The sequence below is a fragment of the Zonotrichia leucophrys genome, chromosome 17 (assembly GCF_028769735.1).
Source record: "Zonotrichia leucophrys gambelii isolate GWCS_2022_RI chromosome 17, RI_Zleu_2.0, whole genome shotgun sequence".
Lineage (NCBI taxonomy): Eukaryota > Metazoa > Chordata > Aves > Passeriformes > Passerellidae > Zonotrichia > Zonotrichia leucophrys.
The window spans coordinates 5,506,819-5,523,463 of NC_088186.1; the positions used below are offsets into that span (position 1 = coordinate 5,506,819).

Below are 16,645 nucleotides of genomic sequence, written 5' to 3' on the forward strand. Positions count from 1 at the left end.
CAAAGTCACTCATCACTCTGAAGTCTGACCTAGAGCCTCAACATGAACTTCAACATCCTTTAGGTTACTTTGAACTGAAAGGACCTTATGTTTCTCTCTACTCAACATCACAAAGGTTACTTCAGTGTCAGAATCCTGTAACAATGCATTCCAGGGATAAAAAATAATCCAAGAGCAGTTTCACTCACCAAAAACTTGCTGACTCTCAGACCCAACTCTTTTAGTGGAGCAGCAACATCTTTATCAGCTTTAATTTTTTCTGCTGAAGTGGTACTAAAGCGAAAAGAAATTTCAGTCATTAAAAAGGCAGCAATCTCAAGGAGAAAATTAAATAGGCATAATTTCAAAGTTCTCCACTCTATCAGTTTAAACTGAACATTTGCTTTTTCCTCAGTGACCTTTCAATATTTCATACAATATTCTGTAACCTTTCTTTACTTGCTAGGAAACTCCACATTAGAGATTAATCTAAAATCAGGCAGTGACTGTACCTTGGTGGTTTGTAGTAGGACAGTCCCTCTAACAGCCTCTGCCAGTGCTTGTTCAACTCTGCAGCAATCTGGGCCTAAAACAGAACCAAACACCACTGAACAGACTCCTCAAAGTCATTACCACATATTAGAGCTGTTAAACTTCAGCAAAACAAAGAAATTCCAGCAGCACAAAGAGGCAGGAACAACACAAGGGGTCAGAATAATTCCAGATGCAGAACTGAACAGGGCACTGCCCATTCCTGGGGAGGTGGGGAAAAGGGAGGCAATGGACTGGGTTTAGAAACATTTGGATTCCCAAATTCTGGGCAAATTCTTGAAAGCACAAGCTCCAGCCCTCAAAATAAGGCAGCAGCTGTACCACACATGAACACCCCAGGGCAATCCAGGCAGCAGCACTTGTGCCCACTCCAGAAAAGGAAGCACCTTTTCCATACACCCTTCCAGGCAGCTCATGCAGCAGCTGCAAACAAACAGTGGAAGAATAAACAAGTAGCAGAGGTATGGGAACAAAAATCACAGTGAGAAAGAAGGAAGAGCAGCAGAAAATATTTTCACTAATATTCAAAGAGATGAACAAATGATGTGTTTGGCCATGGAGCCCAGGAAGGGATGGCCAAACCTGCTCTGCAGGGAATGAACTTACTGGTTCTCTTAAAGCTGATCTGCCCAGCAGAATTGTCCATAATTCTCTGCTGCTCCTGCAAACACAAGGAAAAGGTGGAGAGGATTTTAATGATTAATGTTATTCCAGCCTTCCATTTAGCTTACACTTTTCAAACCTGCAATTAACTTGCAGCAAATGACACTACAGTGTGAGAAAAGTGATTTAAGGAGCATTAGCTTTTAGCTAATGAGCTTCAGTTGTCCTAGAAAAACCAAGGAAAAACCCAGGGAGGGTGACAACTGACACAGCAAGACCTGTGAATTCACATCAAAGCTTCACATTGATATCAGGCTACCTGCTCAATTTTGCTATCTGAACATTTCAGGCTCCTCAGAAGAAAATGAAAGCATAAAGCAGTATTCTATTGCTACATCCAATGCTCTCCTTCAAACAAAGTTTTCCATCAGTTTCATCCTCCACTCTAAGCAGAGCATAAAAGAGTATGAGGTGAAAAACTGCACCATCTTTACACAGGCACCAGAATATTTACACTCAGCTTCTCATTTCTTCATGAGAACTCTGAAGAAAAGCCAACCTGCACTACAAGAATTTACAGATCACACCCTGACCCTGGTACATGCATTCAAAAAGTCTCCCTAGAACACCCCAGAGAAAAGATATTTGCCAAAAGGAATATTTCATTTAAATAAACTATGACTTGTTAGCAGCACATTACAAATGAGTATTTAAACACCCCAACTCCCCACACAAAGACTGTCTACACAAGAACACTCATTGCCTTATTTTTAGAATAACATTATTAAAATAACTCACTGTGGCAGTGAAAGTCATCTGTGACTTCTGCCATGTGGTGACACTTAATGACAACACCTGTTATTTGCAGCACACCCATCAGTATAATTTCTCCCTGCTCGTTCCTCAATGGTTGTGTGCACTTCTCTGCCAGGAACCTCTCCAGCCACACAGAGCACCCAAAGGCCCAGAATTTTACCAAGAATTGAACAGTAATGTGAAAGAAGCTATTGAATCAATCCCAGGTTCGGTGATCATGTCAGATCATTGCATTTATTTATCGTGCACAGTTTCTTTCACTTATTGTCAAATCCGAGTCTCAGCCTAGCAACGCCAGCCCACCTACTTCTCACTCCTTCACAATCCCCTCTGGGAATAAAACAGACCGAGGTTTGTTGTCCCCTCATTAATAAGGCTTCAATACAGCTAAGGAAGGAAAGCTCTCTGTACACGACCACAAGTAACAGTGGTGTCACTAATTTAATAAAAATTAGACACTAGGGAAACTCCAGAACATAAAAGTGTTGTAATAAATGACAAAAAACGTGCTCTGGAGATACGAAACCACCGAACTAAGATGATCACTGAACACGGGATTCATGAAATCGTTTCCGTTACACATTTCCACGTGTGGATTTGACTCGCACGTCGCAGGAGCCGCGCGGGAGGCGCAGCCGGCCCTGGCGCGCCCCTCGCCTCAGGGAAGGGCCGAGCGCCCGTCGGGCACCTCCGCGAAGGGAGCGCGGACCGAGCCCCGGCCCCGCCAAAGCAACGGCTCCAGGGAGCGCTGCCCAGCTCTGATCCCGCACGGCAGAATTAAAGAACCACAAAATGCCGGCAGTCTCTCGGCACTGCGGTGTCTGAGCCGGGGCTCCCTGAGGGTCCCACAGGCTCCCTGAGGCTCCCCCAGCCCGGGGGGCGGGGCCTCACCGCGCGCGCGAGGCGGGGGCGGGGCCAGACCGGCGCGCGCCCCGCCGCAGTTAAAACCTCCCGGCCCCGCGCTGCGCCCCCTCCCCGCCGGCCCCTCCCGGCTCCCGGTCCCGCGGAGCGGGATCCGCCCGCAGCGAGAGCCGGGGGCTCCCCCACGCTGCCCCCGCGTTCCCTCCACCCCAGCGGCCCCGGCCCCGCACCTCGCGCTCAGCCCGCCCGCCGCCATCTTCGCTCCGTTGTCACGTGACCCAGGGGCCGGCTCCCTCCACCACGCCGGTGTCACGTGGTGCCGCACAGGCCACGCCCCGGACACGCCCTCACAGCTGGGTCATGTGACAGGCGGCGCGGCAAGATGGCGGCGTCCTGCGAGGTGGGTGCGCGTTGGGCTCCGGGGCGGGGCCGCAGCTTCGCGCTGGAACCGGGAATCACCCGGGAGCGCCTCCGGCACCGCCCGCGGCGGATGGCGTTCCCAGTAGCGGAGGCTGGGCTGTGGGTGTCGCGGCTGAGGGGGACAGGGCGCGGGCAGCCCGCGGGTTAAAGGGCGCCCACAGCGCTGCGGGGGCTTGGGGAGGAAAGGGAGCAGGCAGGGGCTGCAGCGAGGCCAGGGCTGCCGGATGTTTGGCAGCACGTCAGTGGGAAGCTTCCCTGCCCTGAGCAGCCGGGATGCGGAGCCTGAGCCGGGCAGCAATCGCTCGGTGCGGGTCCCGTTCGCTGCTGAGAGCGGCGGGGCCGAGGAGCCCCACATTACCCGAAAGGACGTGCGGAGGAGGGGATTGCGGCAGGCACAAGAAAACGAAATAACTCAGCAGTGAAATACATCGCGTTGCAGATTGTCAGGTGTAAACATTCAGAGCTGCTGCAGCACCGCCTCTGGCAGGGTGAAATTCTGGCACCCTGGCAGGGAAGTGTCCGTGCCAGTGATAGCGGAGCTGCGGGGCAATGCTAAGGTGGCCAGACTGAGTAGGAGGACTCGGTCCCTGCTTGGCAGGTGGCATTTGCTCTGCTTCTTCTCAAATAAGCCTTAGGCTTCCCCCTCCCCAGTTCTCAGAAACAGCAGGGAGTTGGAGGTAGATATTGCCCAGACCAGTTCTGTGTATTGACTGTATGATTAATTCTTCTCCTGTTTAAAAATTAATTGCAATGACAAAAGATTACATTTGGCCTGAAGGAGCTGTGTAGCAACAGTGCATGTAATGAAGCTGTTTGGCAATCAAGTATTTCAGGCTATATGAATAAGGATGCCAAAAAGCAATCTATCAATAATTAAGTTTTCAGTAGAAAGTCATAAATATCTAAACAATGCAGACACACAGTCTAAGGATGTTTGACAGTACAAACTGTGATAGTTCCTCAGTAATATTGCTGTTACTTTGTCAGCTTTGTAATCTGGTGTCACCATTCAATGCAAGCTGAAAACCCAAAAGAGAACCTTAAATAAACTTCTGGCTTTCCGTGAGGGAGCTGGATTGGCAGTGAGACTCGGGGAGCAGAATTTAGTAAGACTTTGCTGCTAATCAGCTTAAGGGTGGGCCAGAAAGGATAAAATTTCCAACAGAAACAAAGAACCTGAGACCTTCAAAGACCCCAGAAGAGGTGCCAGTGTAATGGCAGAGGTTTACATATGGCTGATTATCAAATTCTGTATCCATAGAGAAATCAAGGCTGCCAGAAAGCAATAAATGCTGGTGGGAATTGCACAATGTTGTCAATGCCCACAATTCTGTGAAGGAGATGAGATTTAACCTAACAAAGTAAATGTGCTTGCTGCTGATTATCTCAACTGCTTATCTTCCAGTCCAAAAGTTTAAAGGAAAGTTTGTTTTGCAGGCAGCTGTCAGTGAGCTGTGAGCCTTCACTCAGAGAAGGTGAAGTGCATAATCCATTCACCTCAGTTTTGTTTATTTTTAATCATCTATGTTTTGACATTAGCAATTGGCACACAATTATCAGTTTAAATTGACTTTAAGAACCAAAGAGCTGTGTGTGGTGGTGTTTGCAGGGGTCCCAGGATGAGGGAAGAGACAAGCATCTTGACTCCCTGTTTCAGAAGGCTGATTTATTATTTTATTATATATATTATATACAAAAACTCTAGTAAAAAAATAGAAGGAAGGATTTCATCAGAAAGCGAGCAAGGGAGAGAAAGGAAAGGAATGATAAAAAAATCTTGTGACTGATCAGAGAGTCTAAGACAACTGGACTGTGATTAAAAACAACCACATAGGACGAATCAAAGATACAGCTGTCACATTTCACAGCAGCAGATAATTATTATATAATATATAATAATATATTATAATATCATAAAATAGTTATAATAGATATTATTTTATATCATTATATCATTATCATTATATATAGATTATATTAAAATATATAAATTGTAATATTATATATTATAATTGTAATATTATTTATTACATAATTATAATATATAATATTACAATTGTAATATTATAATTGTAATATTACATATTATATAATATATAGTATATAATATGTTATGGAATATCTATGATTAAATATAATTATATAATTATTATATAAATTGTATAAAATATATAAATATGATTATGACATTATAATGTAATATAATATATGTAATATATTATTATATTATATTATATTATATTATATTATATTATATTATATTATATTATATTATATTATATTATATTATGCTATATTATATTATAGTGTATTATAGTATATTATAGTATATATTTGTTATATTTATTAATATATTTATATAATATATTTCTATAATAATATAATTATAATATATAATAATTATATATTATAATATATAATAATATATTATATAATTTCGTTTCTGAGGCCTCTCAGCTTCTCAGGAGAAAAAGGATCCTAGCAAAAGGATTTTTCATAAAATATGTCTGTGACAGCTGTGCAAACACTTCAGCTGTCCAAGTAGTTGCTTTAATTATTTGTTGGTTTTTTTCATAGCAATTGCAGTAGCACGGAAGGGAATTCTTCCTACGTAATTCTTCCTAATGGACAACTGAGCACAGCAGGCCTGCTGAGATTCTGCAAGCTGAGGCAGGCTGGGCTGGCACCATGCTGGACAAGGCCGTGCTGGTGGAGTCCCTGCTGGTGTTCGGGGTGGTGCTGTCGGTGCACGCCGTGGTCTGGGACCGCTTCTCGTGGTGCGCCCTGGCCCTGGCCCTGCAGGCCTTCTACGCCCAGTTCAAGTGGGACCGGCTGCTGCAGCAGGGGGGGGCCGTGTTCCAGTTCCGAGGGGCGGCCAACAGCGGCCTCCTGCCCGCCAGCATGGTCATCCCCCTGCTGGGGGTGGTGATGAAGGAGAGGTGCAGGGCCGCCGGCATGGTGTACTTCGAGCGCTTCGGCGTCGTGGTGGCCTCCACGGGAATGCTGCTGGCGCTCTTCCTGTCCGTCCTGGCGGTGGGCATCACCAAACCCGTGCCAACCAACACCTGCATCCTGACTGGTGTTGCTGGCAGCGTGATTATCTACACCATGAAACATTCCTTGACTGTCTCAGAGGTGATAGAGGTTCTGGAAGTGCTGCTCATTTTTGTCTACCTCAGTATGATCTTGCTGTACTTGTTGCCTCGGTGTTTCACTCCTGGGGAAGCGCTGCTGGTTCTCGGAGGTGTGAGTTTTGTTCTCAATCAGCTCATTAAACGCTCACTGAATGTAGTCGAGGGCAGAGGGGATCCCATTGACTTCTTCCTCCTGGTAGCAGTTGTTGGAGTTGTTCTTCTGGGTCTTTTTTTCACTGTGCTCTTCACTTTCATGGATTCGGCCACGTGGATCTCCTCCATGTTTTTCCACATGATGACAGCAGTGTTAGGCTTGGGGGTCATCATGCCTTGGCTGTACCGACTGATCCAGAGGAACCCTCTGTTCTGGCTGCTCCAGTTTCTGTTTCAGACACAGACAAGACTTTACCTCCTTGGGTATTGGACTTGCTTGGCTGCCTCAGCGTGTGGGGTGGTTTTCTACCAGAACGCCAAGAGATCATCCGAATCTAAAAAACACCAGGCCTCAACCATAACCAGGAAATATTTCCACTTCATTGTTGTAGCCACTTATGTTCCTGGCCTCATTTATGACCGCCAGCTCCTCTACGTTGCTGCAGTGCTGTGTCTGGCCGTGTTTGTCTTCTTAGAGTACGTGCGGTACTTCAGGATCAAACCTTTTGGACAAACCCTGAGGCATTTGCTCTCTCTCTTCTTGGATGAAAGAGACAGTGGACCTCTAATCTTGACTCATATTTACCTCCTCCTTGGCATGTCCCTCCCAGTGTGGTTGTTTCCCAGATCTTGTGCTCCTAAAGGCAGCTTGCCTGGGGCAGGAGCGCTGGTCCCCTACTCTGGGGTGTTGGCAGTGGGGGTGGGAGACACCATTGCCTCTGTTTTTGGCAGTACAATGGGGGAAATCAAATGGCCAGGAACAAAGAAGACCTTTGAAGGGACAATGACAGCTATTTTTGCCCAGATCATTGCTGTGGCTCTCATTCTGATCTTTGACAGCAGTGTGAATCTCAACTCCAGCTATGCCTGGATTCTGGCATCTGTGAGTTTGGTTTCTCTTTTGGAAGCTTACACTACTCAGATTGATAATCTGCTGTTGCCTCTCTACCTCCAGATCATGCTCATGGCATAGAAGCACTTCCAGGCACAGTTTTCTCCCTTCCTAGAGAAAGGTACTAGAAAATGCACTTTAATGGAAGCTCAAAGATGATGTTTTGGTACAGCAGAGAAAATTGTTGAAACCACAAATGAAAAAGACTTATTTAAAATAAAGGTTTTGATTTAGTCTTGTTTTTACCCATGGAAAATAGACAGATTTATGTTCTAACAACAACAAACATGACTGATAAAAACAGCACTTGTGTTTAATAATCCAGTTTAAGTTTCTTCTGGGTACCCAAGGGAAGCAGAGGAAGAAGAGGTAAGTCAATTAGAGAGGACAAAATAAACAAGCAGGTCTCTCTGATGTTGCTACCTCTGTACTGTACCTTGTTTTCTGTACTGAGTCCTGTGTCTTGTGTTTGATGTGTGAACTCTCATTTCTGTACAAGCACGATGTAAAGCATGTTTGATAACAAGGGGGGGGCACAGGAACCAGGCACAAGTGTCCAGTCCTCATCAGCAAGAGCCAAAACCACACCATGATGCACAAACACCCTCCAGGGTGAAGGTTTGGGGATGTCAGACACTGCTCATTCCACACCACACTAATAAGAACAGTGAATCTTTAGCCCTGAAGTTTGCTTCAGCAAGAAAAATGTTTTATCTTTCTCAAGATTTAATTTCCAAAATAATTAGGAGGGAATATGGGGGGGGGTGGAAATAAGCAAAGTCACAGCTAAAACTAATTACACATTACTCCTGAAAGCAGAAAATCTGTTGAAGTCAATAAAATTTTCTACTATTACACTTTCCTACTTTTCCATTTTTTCAGCCAGATGTTTCATCAAATAATGTATAAAAGTGCTTCTATCAACAAATTGACTAAAGCTACTGAATTCCATCCATTTAATTAGAATTATAGCTACTATTTTGTGGCCAAAAAACACCCCACTTCATTTCTATGTATGAAACCCTTCTGTATCAACATTCTCTTCTCACTGGTTTGCCCTGTGTCCATTAGAACAAAACCCAAGTGTCCTTCTTGTCTCCAGGGATGTGTCCAAGCAGGAGTTTGTCATCCCAGGCTTCTAGTTTGCATCATGAAGTTCACTTCTGACCCTTTTTTAATTCACTTTTGGGAACAGTCTGGGGGAAGTCCAAGGTACCTTTCACAACATTGTCCTGCAGGCCTGTAGCTCTCTGAGATGTTGGGAGGGAGCATAAGACCAGGGGAGGGGTGAAACCAGTGCCTGAGTCAGCAGAATTGGCTCCAGGATCCAACTTTCTGTGTCCCTGCAACAAGCCAGGACTGGAATAGCTGAGAAGCAGCATTGCCCAATTCATCCTCCTGCCTGGGAAAGGCTCCTGGGATTTGGTGCTGCTTTTCCTGAGGGTGCCACAGCTGGTTACAAACACAGTAAATTGTCAGATATTCTGTAGGAAACTCAACTCAGTAACTGCTAGGCTGTTTCCTTCACATTTAACAGGAAATGCTGCCAATCAATCCAGATTTTTTTTTATTTATGCACTTGAAGTAGATGGTTTTGCACACTGCAGGTAGTGGTGCAAGTCAGTACAAATTATCCCTCCTCAGCAGAATTCTAAATTATTAACTCCTCTCATGGAAAGACACAAACAAAACTTGAGTTGCTTCTGTCACAAGCCACAGCCTTCACCACTGATGTCATAAATTACACCAGAGGTAGAGAAATTTACTTTCCTTCCACCCTGCTTCCAACTTTCAAACAAACTAGGAAAGGTAGATTTGAATGCAGAAACTTTGCATTCAGTGCTCCTGCTGTTGCCATGACCCAGCTCCCCAATTTACTTTTGAAAGGGATGAGTCAGTAAGATTTGGGTTCACTGTACCCTCAGCAGCCTTAGGGTTTCTCTGATATAATCCCTGCACTGGTGACACTGGGCTCCTGCCTCAGGGCTGCCACTGCACCAGTGCTGGTGAAATCACACCTACACAGCTTCTGCTCAGTTCAGGTACAGACTGGGATGTAGCTTGCATTTCCAAACATTCCTTGCTATAAGTTGGTTTGGGTTTGGTGAGGTTTTGGGGATAGAAGTTATTCTTGTGCATACTGAGAATTCCAGCTGCTCACCAGACAATTTAGCACTGTCCCCATCAGTTGGAAGGAGACACTGGGTCTTCCTCAAAGAAAAGATGATGGAGATGAAAAGAAGATTTTTTATCTTTTTATTTAAGTGTAAAGAGTTTGATTGAGGTTCTTTGTTTCCATCATTTCAACATGAATCTTTAAAAATTGTTGTATTTTTAATCACACTCAGTGACAAAACACTCAGCTACTGTCTGCCAGGATAATTTAGAAGACTGACTATAAAAAGCACACCTCTTGCTTCATTTCACCCACAACAAAATTGTTTTAAATCAATGTTATTCCAACAATAAGACAGAAAACTAGGGGTGAAAAATCAAACTTCTCCCCACAACATGTTCACCTGCATTGCTGGAGTCAACCAGGCAAGAAATGCACTTAAGCTCTTAAACACAAGAAAATACTGAGTATCTGCAAGGAGAAATATTTGGTAAGTGGTCCCAGTCAAGGTGCAATGGTCTTAACTGGTTTGTTCTCAAGACTGAAGGTGTTTCCTTACCAAAAGAACTGGGTGAGCACTCTCACACTGGCAGGGCTCCTGCTGCAGTAGAAGCTTCTGTCTGTGCAGTTTTGGGCTGTGATAATGGTCCTGGTTTTGAGGAGGAGGATAAATTAACATTGAGAGCTGATCTAATGAAGGTTGTTTTTACAGAGACCGTGAATGAACAATCAGGAATATTGATCAGCTATTGACTCCACAAGCCAGTCACCAACTTCAAGTGTAGAGTGATGGAAAAGGCAGTTCAGGAGTTGGCTGGAGCCTAGGGAGAAAAGAAGAGGAAAAAGCAAAACTTCAGAGGCTATTCCAGTTCTGCAGGTACAAAATCAACACCAGCTGAGGCACAAACTCTACAGGCAAGACCCCCACCAGTTATCCAACTGTAGCACTGGAAAGGCTTCAGTTTCCTCAGCCACTGGTGAGGATCACAACCTTACCAGTTCTCCTTGCTCCAGGTGGTGCCCTTGGCTTCCATCACGTGGAAGGTGAACGCGTGGCGAGAGGACTCCGAGCTGTTGAGTTCACTCTTATGGACAACCTCGCCATGGATGAGGATGAGCCCACCTGTGGGGAACAATCACCTGGACTGCTGAACTCTGGCTTTCCAGTGGGAGGGAATATGATTAAAATATGATTTTAGCTCCCCTGTGTTTTGTTGAGCTGTGAATTTGGGGCTGTTTGTACCTTTCCTTATGGGCAGAGGTAGGAACTGTTTGTCATCATAGGCTGGCTCTGAGCCTACAAACTCCACACACGTTGAGGCACCTGAAGCTGCACGGACCATCCTCCTGCTAATCCCATCTGCAAATCCACAGAAAAGGCAAACACACAAAAATGAAACACCTGGCTACATTCTGCAACAGCAAAGGAACAATAGCAGTGATTTCTCTTGGCAATGATAGGAACTTTATTATTGCTGTATTCACACTTTCCTTAGTAATTTGGGTGGGGTCTTTTTCATTAATTAGAGATTCAGGATTTTCCTTTTTAGGATTTAGGAATTTTTTTGTGGCAGAAACAGAGAAAACAGCTGCCTTTTGTTTCCCTTTTTGGCCCCTTCTGTGCATTGCAACAGACCCTTAGGAACACAAATAGTCACACACTTAAGCAAAACCAACCTTTGGCCCATTTGTGCTTTCTATAGGATCATAAACCATGGTTTGAGGACAACTGACTCCAGGATTTGAGGAATGAGTAGCTTAAAATCTGAAGAGCATTATGATTACACTCACTGAGTGAATGCTTAGGGTGAGCAGAAGTTCAAAGCTGCCCTGTGTGCTCGGGAGGTGGGGAAAAGCAGAACTGTGCTGGTGACCAGCAGTGGTCAGACACATGCTCTTACTTTTGTGAGAGCCAGGGATGAACCACAAGCAGCCATTCTCCTGAGTGGCATCTTCCAGGGCAATCCAGAACCCCAGGACCCTGCCCAGGGGCTCTGTGTGCAGGAAGGTGGCGTCCTGGTGTGGTGTCACTGCAAGAAGAGACTCTCATTGGGGTCTGTAATGGGATTCAGTTCCTCTAGAAGGACTTCAGGGTTGCATCTCCTGACTCAGAGCCCTCCCCTGCCCACCCATCTATCACTCACATTAAATCTTACATTAAAATCCCACCTTTTAGCCTGCTGCAAATGTAAAAACAGCTCTTTGTTCAAGCTGCATATGATGTAGAAACTTTTCAGAAAAAATATGGATTTCAAAGGTTATTTTAAGAAGGTTTGGACTGCCAAACCCACAGGTTTAAGTCTGATTCTGAGCCTTTTCCCTGGTAATATTCCTTTCCTAAAGGAGCATTATCTGCAGTGTGATATAGAGATAACACAAATCTCACCTTCACCACCAATGCCAGGTTGCTGCAAAGAAAAATAAAAAGTGATGTGTGAAGAATTTCACAGCTTCCCACTTAACAGGGTTTTATTTCTTGAGTGACAAGACAACTTGAATTACTGTACCTTGAAGATATACATGCTCTGCACAACTACTGGTCTCTCAAGGCCTAGTTTTCTGCCCAGTTCCTGCAAGAAAATTTTCCAAGATTTATGTTCTCTGCACACTATTTAGCATTATTCTTTGGAGATATTTAAATTTCCTTTCACTGACAAAATTACTCCCCCTGGGAGTGTAGAAAACAAAAAATTAACTACTCTGCAATTTTTTTTTTCCTCAAGGCATTCTAGGAAGCAATAACAGCTCACCTGCACCTTGGGGGAGTGGGTGATTTGCTTGAAGACAGGATCATAAGCATGTAGAGCTAAGGGGAAAGAAAAAGCTCAGACAAGATTTCAGAAGGAGAAGGGAACAGCTCTCAGTGATGAGCTGCAGACACCACAGCCAAGCAGGATAAATTGCAGCCAGAAATTTTTATTCCTTCCAAGATGGACAAATGTGATTTATCACACCTAAGGTGATAGGACACTTACAGGTTGTACAAACATCATTAAAGACCATAAATATAATCACTCCCTGGCCACAAACTGCACACACATAAAAGCCAGTGTACAACAGAGTGAATAAAATGGAGTATTATGTGATTCAATATAATATTACACAAGTGACAACCATTACACACGACCCTGAGGCATATGGGTGAATTCTTCAGTTAAAAACACACCTCTTAAGACCTACCAGAAAAGTGAAGTACTGCAAAAAGGAGCTAGAGCTCATCTTTGGTGCCCTTCAGAGAGCCCCAGCCAGCAGGGCAGAGTGTTTGTGCAGACTCTTGCTACAACCCAGCTCTGACAAATTCACAAAGCAAAGACTCAGAGTTGTGCCTCCAGCTCATCCTGATCAGATCTGCCATCAGGACACATGCTCAGGTCCAGCAGGAGCTGCTCTCAGGCAAGGGATGACACTTGACCAAAAGGAGTAATTACAGAAATAAGACTACAGTAGGTTTTTGAATTGTGAAGTTGCTGGGTCAGCGGGAACCTACAGTTGTTTTCACTTCCCCTGAGGAAAAGCTGAAGTGTGACAGAATGGCAGCAGGCCTGGGAAGAGGAGAAGGTTTTTTTCTGAGAAAACCAAAGAAAAAGAACTCTCAGCACTGAATTTCCAACTACAGTGAAGTTTACTCTGAGCAAAGTTCATGTTTGCAGGCACAGGGAATCCTGCTCTCATTTTCCATGTATTGTTGGAAAACAAAAGGGACCAAAATGCTAATCCAGGAACTGGGAGAGAATAAATAGGTCAAACAGACCAGTAAGGGTAAAGAAAAGGTGTTGGTGACACCACAGGAGGGAGGGCAGCTTCAATATCAGCAACCCAGCATGGCACAGGTCATAGGAGAGAGTTTGGTCTGTACTGAATGTCACCAGTCTCAGGTGGTAAATTTTTAGAGCAAATCTGTTACATAAAAGAGCCAAGGGCTGAAGTCCAAACTTTCTCATGTCAGTGACTCTGAGCTATTCATCACTGAAAAACCTCTGAGAAAGGGTTTTTGAAAAGGACTGGAACAGAAGATCCAGTCCTCTGAGAGCAGAGAGCAAGGGGCAGCATGGAGAGAACTGCAGAGACAGTTTTGTACAGTGAATAGGTCTGGAAAAATCCTCATTTCTGAAAACCACATCTCTTCTGTCCATCCCTCTCCAAACTCATCCTTTAAACATACCATGGCCAATCTTGCTGACGGACCTCTCCTTTGGAATTAGAAAGTTACCTACAAAACAAAACCATAATTTAACATTGTCTGAAAAGCAGGAATCATTCCTTGATCAGGAAATTGGCCCCTGATCCCTCACTCAGCCTTTTCCCATCCCCTCTGTGTAACTAACTCATTGCAGGGCTTACCTTTCTCATCCAAAACACCTTTCTCAAAGAAGAATCTAATCTTGTCTCCACTGGTGAGGAAATAATCCGAGCTGCCCTGCAGGGATAAGAGCTCAGTAAAGACAGCACCTTTGTAAAAACATAAATGAACTTTCAATCAAAGCATTAACACTCACCTGCATCTTTTTCCCACCAAGGTGTAGCATAAACAAAACACAGTGAAAAATCACTCAGAAAAAGGCTTTCCAAAACACTACATGTCTTTGTGCTGATCAAGGCTTTACAAGAACCTCTCACATAGAGGTCACCCTCGCTTTTATTTTGCTAGCTGCCTGCAAAATACCCAGTTTTCTGTCTGCAGTACATGTACAAAGTGATCTGTGAGAGCTGCTTGCGGCCACCATGGGTTGAAAGCACAGCTGAGCCTCACATTGATAAGACTCCTGATAAGACCCCAGCAAACATTTGTAGAAAGCTGGAGAGCAAATTCCTCTCCCGGTGTTATGTGCATGCTCCCCAGAGTGAACAATCAGCAATTTGCCTTTTCCCAGCCCGTGTCGGTACCTGCTCCCGGAGCTGCTCCTCCTCCCGGGTGGAGAAGGCGGTGCGGCAGTGAGGGGGCACCTCCATCTCCTCCACGATCCTCTGGATCTGCCTCCTCATGCTGTCACACTCCTCTGCGCTGAAAAACTGCTCCAGGACAAGGAAACCATCCTTGTGGAACTGGAAGAGAAGGGGTGACTGCTCTCCCCCACAGTCCTCGGGGGAAGCAGCACAAAGCAAGGGAAAGCAGTTCCGGCCCTTTAGAGGGTGAAAAGCATCCCAGCTCCAGCTCTGCTGCAAGGCAGCACCTTCTTAATTTTTAATTTCAGTAGGGGTTTTTCTTGCAAACGATTAATTAAGAGGCTGAAATTCCAAACAGCTAAGAACAATCTATTTCAATCTCTCAGTCTCCACAGAACACAGAAGATCTCATCACTAGAGCCTTTTGTGGCTCAAGGATATCTTATCTAATGCCTGTAACCAGCAGCTGGTAAACTACCAGGCCCACTAACACAAACAGGGCAGTCGTGCCTGTGTGCCAAATCAGAATGAGATTCCTTTACAAGCTGGAAAGCTTTGTTCTCTCTAAGGAAAAAAAAATCCCTGGGTGATTTCTCACAGTTCACTACACAATACAAAATGAACTCTGCTGGCAGTGAACTCAGCTTCTTTATATAGAATACCCTGGAGATTATCCTTTGCCAGGAAGATTTCGAGTTCAGGGATGAGATCTGAGCAACACAGACAGAAGGGGCACAGGAGAAATCCCTCCAAGAGCTCTGTGGGACAAGCTGCCCCCAGAAGAGTCTGTAGCCACGACACTCACACACTAAAATTAATGTAAGAGAAGCTGAGGAGAATATAAAGTGTTTGTAAAGCAGATTTTGGCTAGACCTGCTGCCAGGTTAACCAGCAGGGACTCTGTCTCACACACTGCCTGCACTCTGGGCACGCTCCCTCCCTGCAGAGCAGCTCCTTACCTGCTGGATCTGCTGCTGGCTCACGGATGCCATGGGCAGGAGCTCCCAGACCAGCACACGGTGCCACCTGGGCTCTGCAGCGCTGACTCCCCGCCTCTCCACGTGATCCTTGTCCAGCATGTGATAAAAGCCAGCACTGGGCAGCTGGACTCTTGCACAGCTCAAGGATTTTTGTCCCTGTTGCCAGTTCTTTGCTGCTGGCAGGGATATTCAGGAGTTCACAGTGTTGCTTTGGCTCTTGGTGATAACAAAGCACACAAAAATTTTCTATTTAAGTGCACTCCCAGACTTGATGAACATCTGAGCTCCAAGGAGGAATCACTTTTAATTAATAACCCAGATTTAAAAATAGGGCAGTTAAATCACAGGAGTAAGTAAGATAAGGGGGGTTAAATAAGATTCAAGTGTGAAGAAAAGATCAAGATGTCTTGGAACAAATTTAAAGTACTGATTCAAGGTCTTACAGAGCCCTTTTTGCTTAGTCAGTGAGTCCTGCCAGCACTTCAGCATATCCCCTGAAAGGGCTCCCCAGCCCAGGAGGTGACAAACAGACTAAAATGTGGTAAAGTGCTATTCCCACATAGAGAATACTTCTGCTATTAGTAATTTACACACTCACTCGCTCTGTTCACGGTCCTGCAGCTCCAGAAGTCCATGTAATATTTACAAATAAGTAAAGCCAAATCCACCCAAAGTTCAAACCAGAGAGCAAAAATGCAGAAAGTGGGTGTGAAAGGCAGAGAGGGAGGAAGGAACAGCTGCCAGCCCAGCGGTGGCGCTCCCAGCCAACACATCCCTCCCACCGGGAATCCCTGGGGAAGGTTTTTGTCTCTAGAAGAAAACGTGTTTGGCTCCTACAGGAAACACCGAAAACACCCTCGGAGCAGCACTTCTCAAAAATAACACCGTGGGGGCGTGTTCTTGCATCACACGGCCAGCCAAAGGAAAACCCAGCAAAAGGAAGGAATGCAAAATGCTCACAGCAAAGTGTTTACATCCTAGCAGCTGAAAATCCATTTAAAGAGAAGTTGTTTAAAAACAAAAGTGTTCTGTTCTGTAAGGGAATTGTGGATAAAATCCCTCCGCATCTTACTAAAACTTTTCTTTTTTTTAATAAAGAGGAAATTAGGGGTTTAACTTTTTTCAGGCTTTTCCTTGTACACAGAAGGATATGAATTCAGGAAGATTTCGAGTTCAGGGATGAGAGTTAAGCAACACAGACAGAAGGGGCACAGGAGAAATCCCTCCAAGAGGGAAGGATTTTAGTTTAAAAGGC

The 16,645-nt window shown here is 44.9% G+C and overlaps 3 protein-coding genes across 3 annotated transcripts in view; 1 reads left to right on the forward strand and 2 right to left on the reverse strand.

Moving 5' to 3' along the window:
- NUP188 (nucleoporin 188) overlaps positions 1 to 3,091 on the reverse strand; it is a 26,112-nt gene extending 23,021 nt beyond the window's left edge. Inside the window, exons 1-4 of the mRNA XM_064727380.1 lie at positions 3,042 to 3,091; positions 1,138 to 1,192; positions 492 to 565; positions 189 to 273 (exon numbers count right to left, since the gene is read on the reverse strand). Coding sequence (XP_064583450.1) covers positions 189 to 273; positions 492 to 565; positions 1,138 to 1,192; positions 3,042 to 3,067 — 240 coding nt within the window. The 5' untranslated portion in view covers positions 3,068 to 3,091. The remainder of the gene's footprint in view (positions 1 to 188; positions 274 to 491; positions 566 to 1,137; positions 1,193 to 3,041) is intronic.
- On the forward strand, positions 3,004 to 8,265 carry DOLK (dolichol kinase). Its single transcript, XM_064727381.1, has 2 exons — positions 3,004 to 3,211; positions 5,809 to 8,265. Exon 2 carries the CDS (start codon positions 5,920 to 5,922, stop codon positions 7,489 to 7,491), a length of 1,572 nt encoding a protein of 523 aa, XP_064583451.1. The 5' UTR covers positions 3,004 to 3,211; positions 5,809 to 5,919; the 3' UTR covers positions 7,492 to 8,265.
- A 79-nt stretch (positions 8,266 to 8,344) lies between these two features.
- Positions 8,345 to 15,493, reverse strand: PHYHD1 (phytanoyl-CoA dioxygenase domain containing 1). Its single transcript, XM_064727382.1, has 11 exons — positions 15,370 to 15,493; positions 14,411 to 14,569; positions 13,868 to 13,943; positions 13,689 to 13,736; positions 12,277 to 12,332; positions 12,034 to 12,096; positions 11,913 to 11,934; positions 11,428 to 11,556; positions 10,770 to 10,886; positions 10,523 to 10,649; positions 8,345 to 10,347 (listed from the first exon to the last, which is right to left on the reverse strand). Exons 1-11 carry the CDS (start codon positions 15,487 to 15,489, stop codon positions 10,302 to 10,304), a joined length of 963 nt encoding a protein of 320 aa, XP_064583452.1. The 5' UTR covers positions 15,490 to 15,493; the 3' UTR covers positions 8,345 to 10,301.
- Positions 15,494 to 16,645: the final 1,152 nt, after the last annotated feature.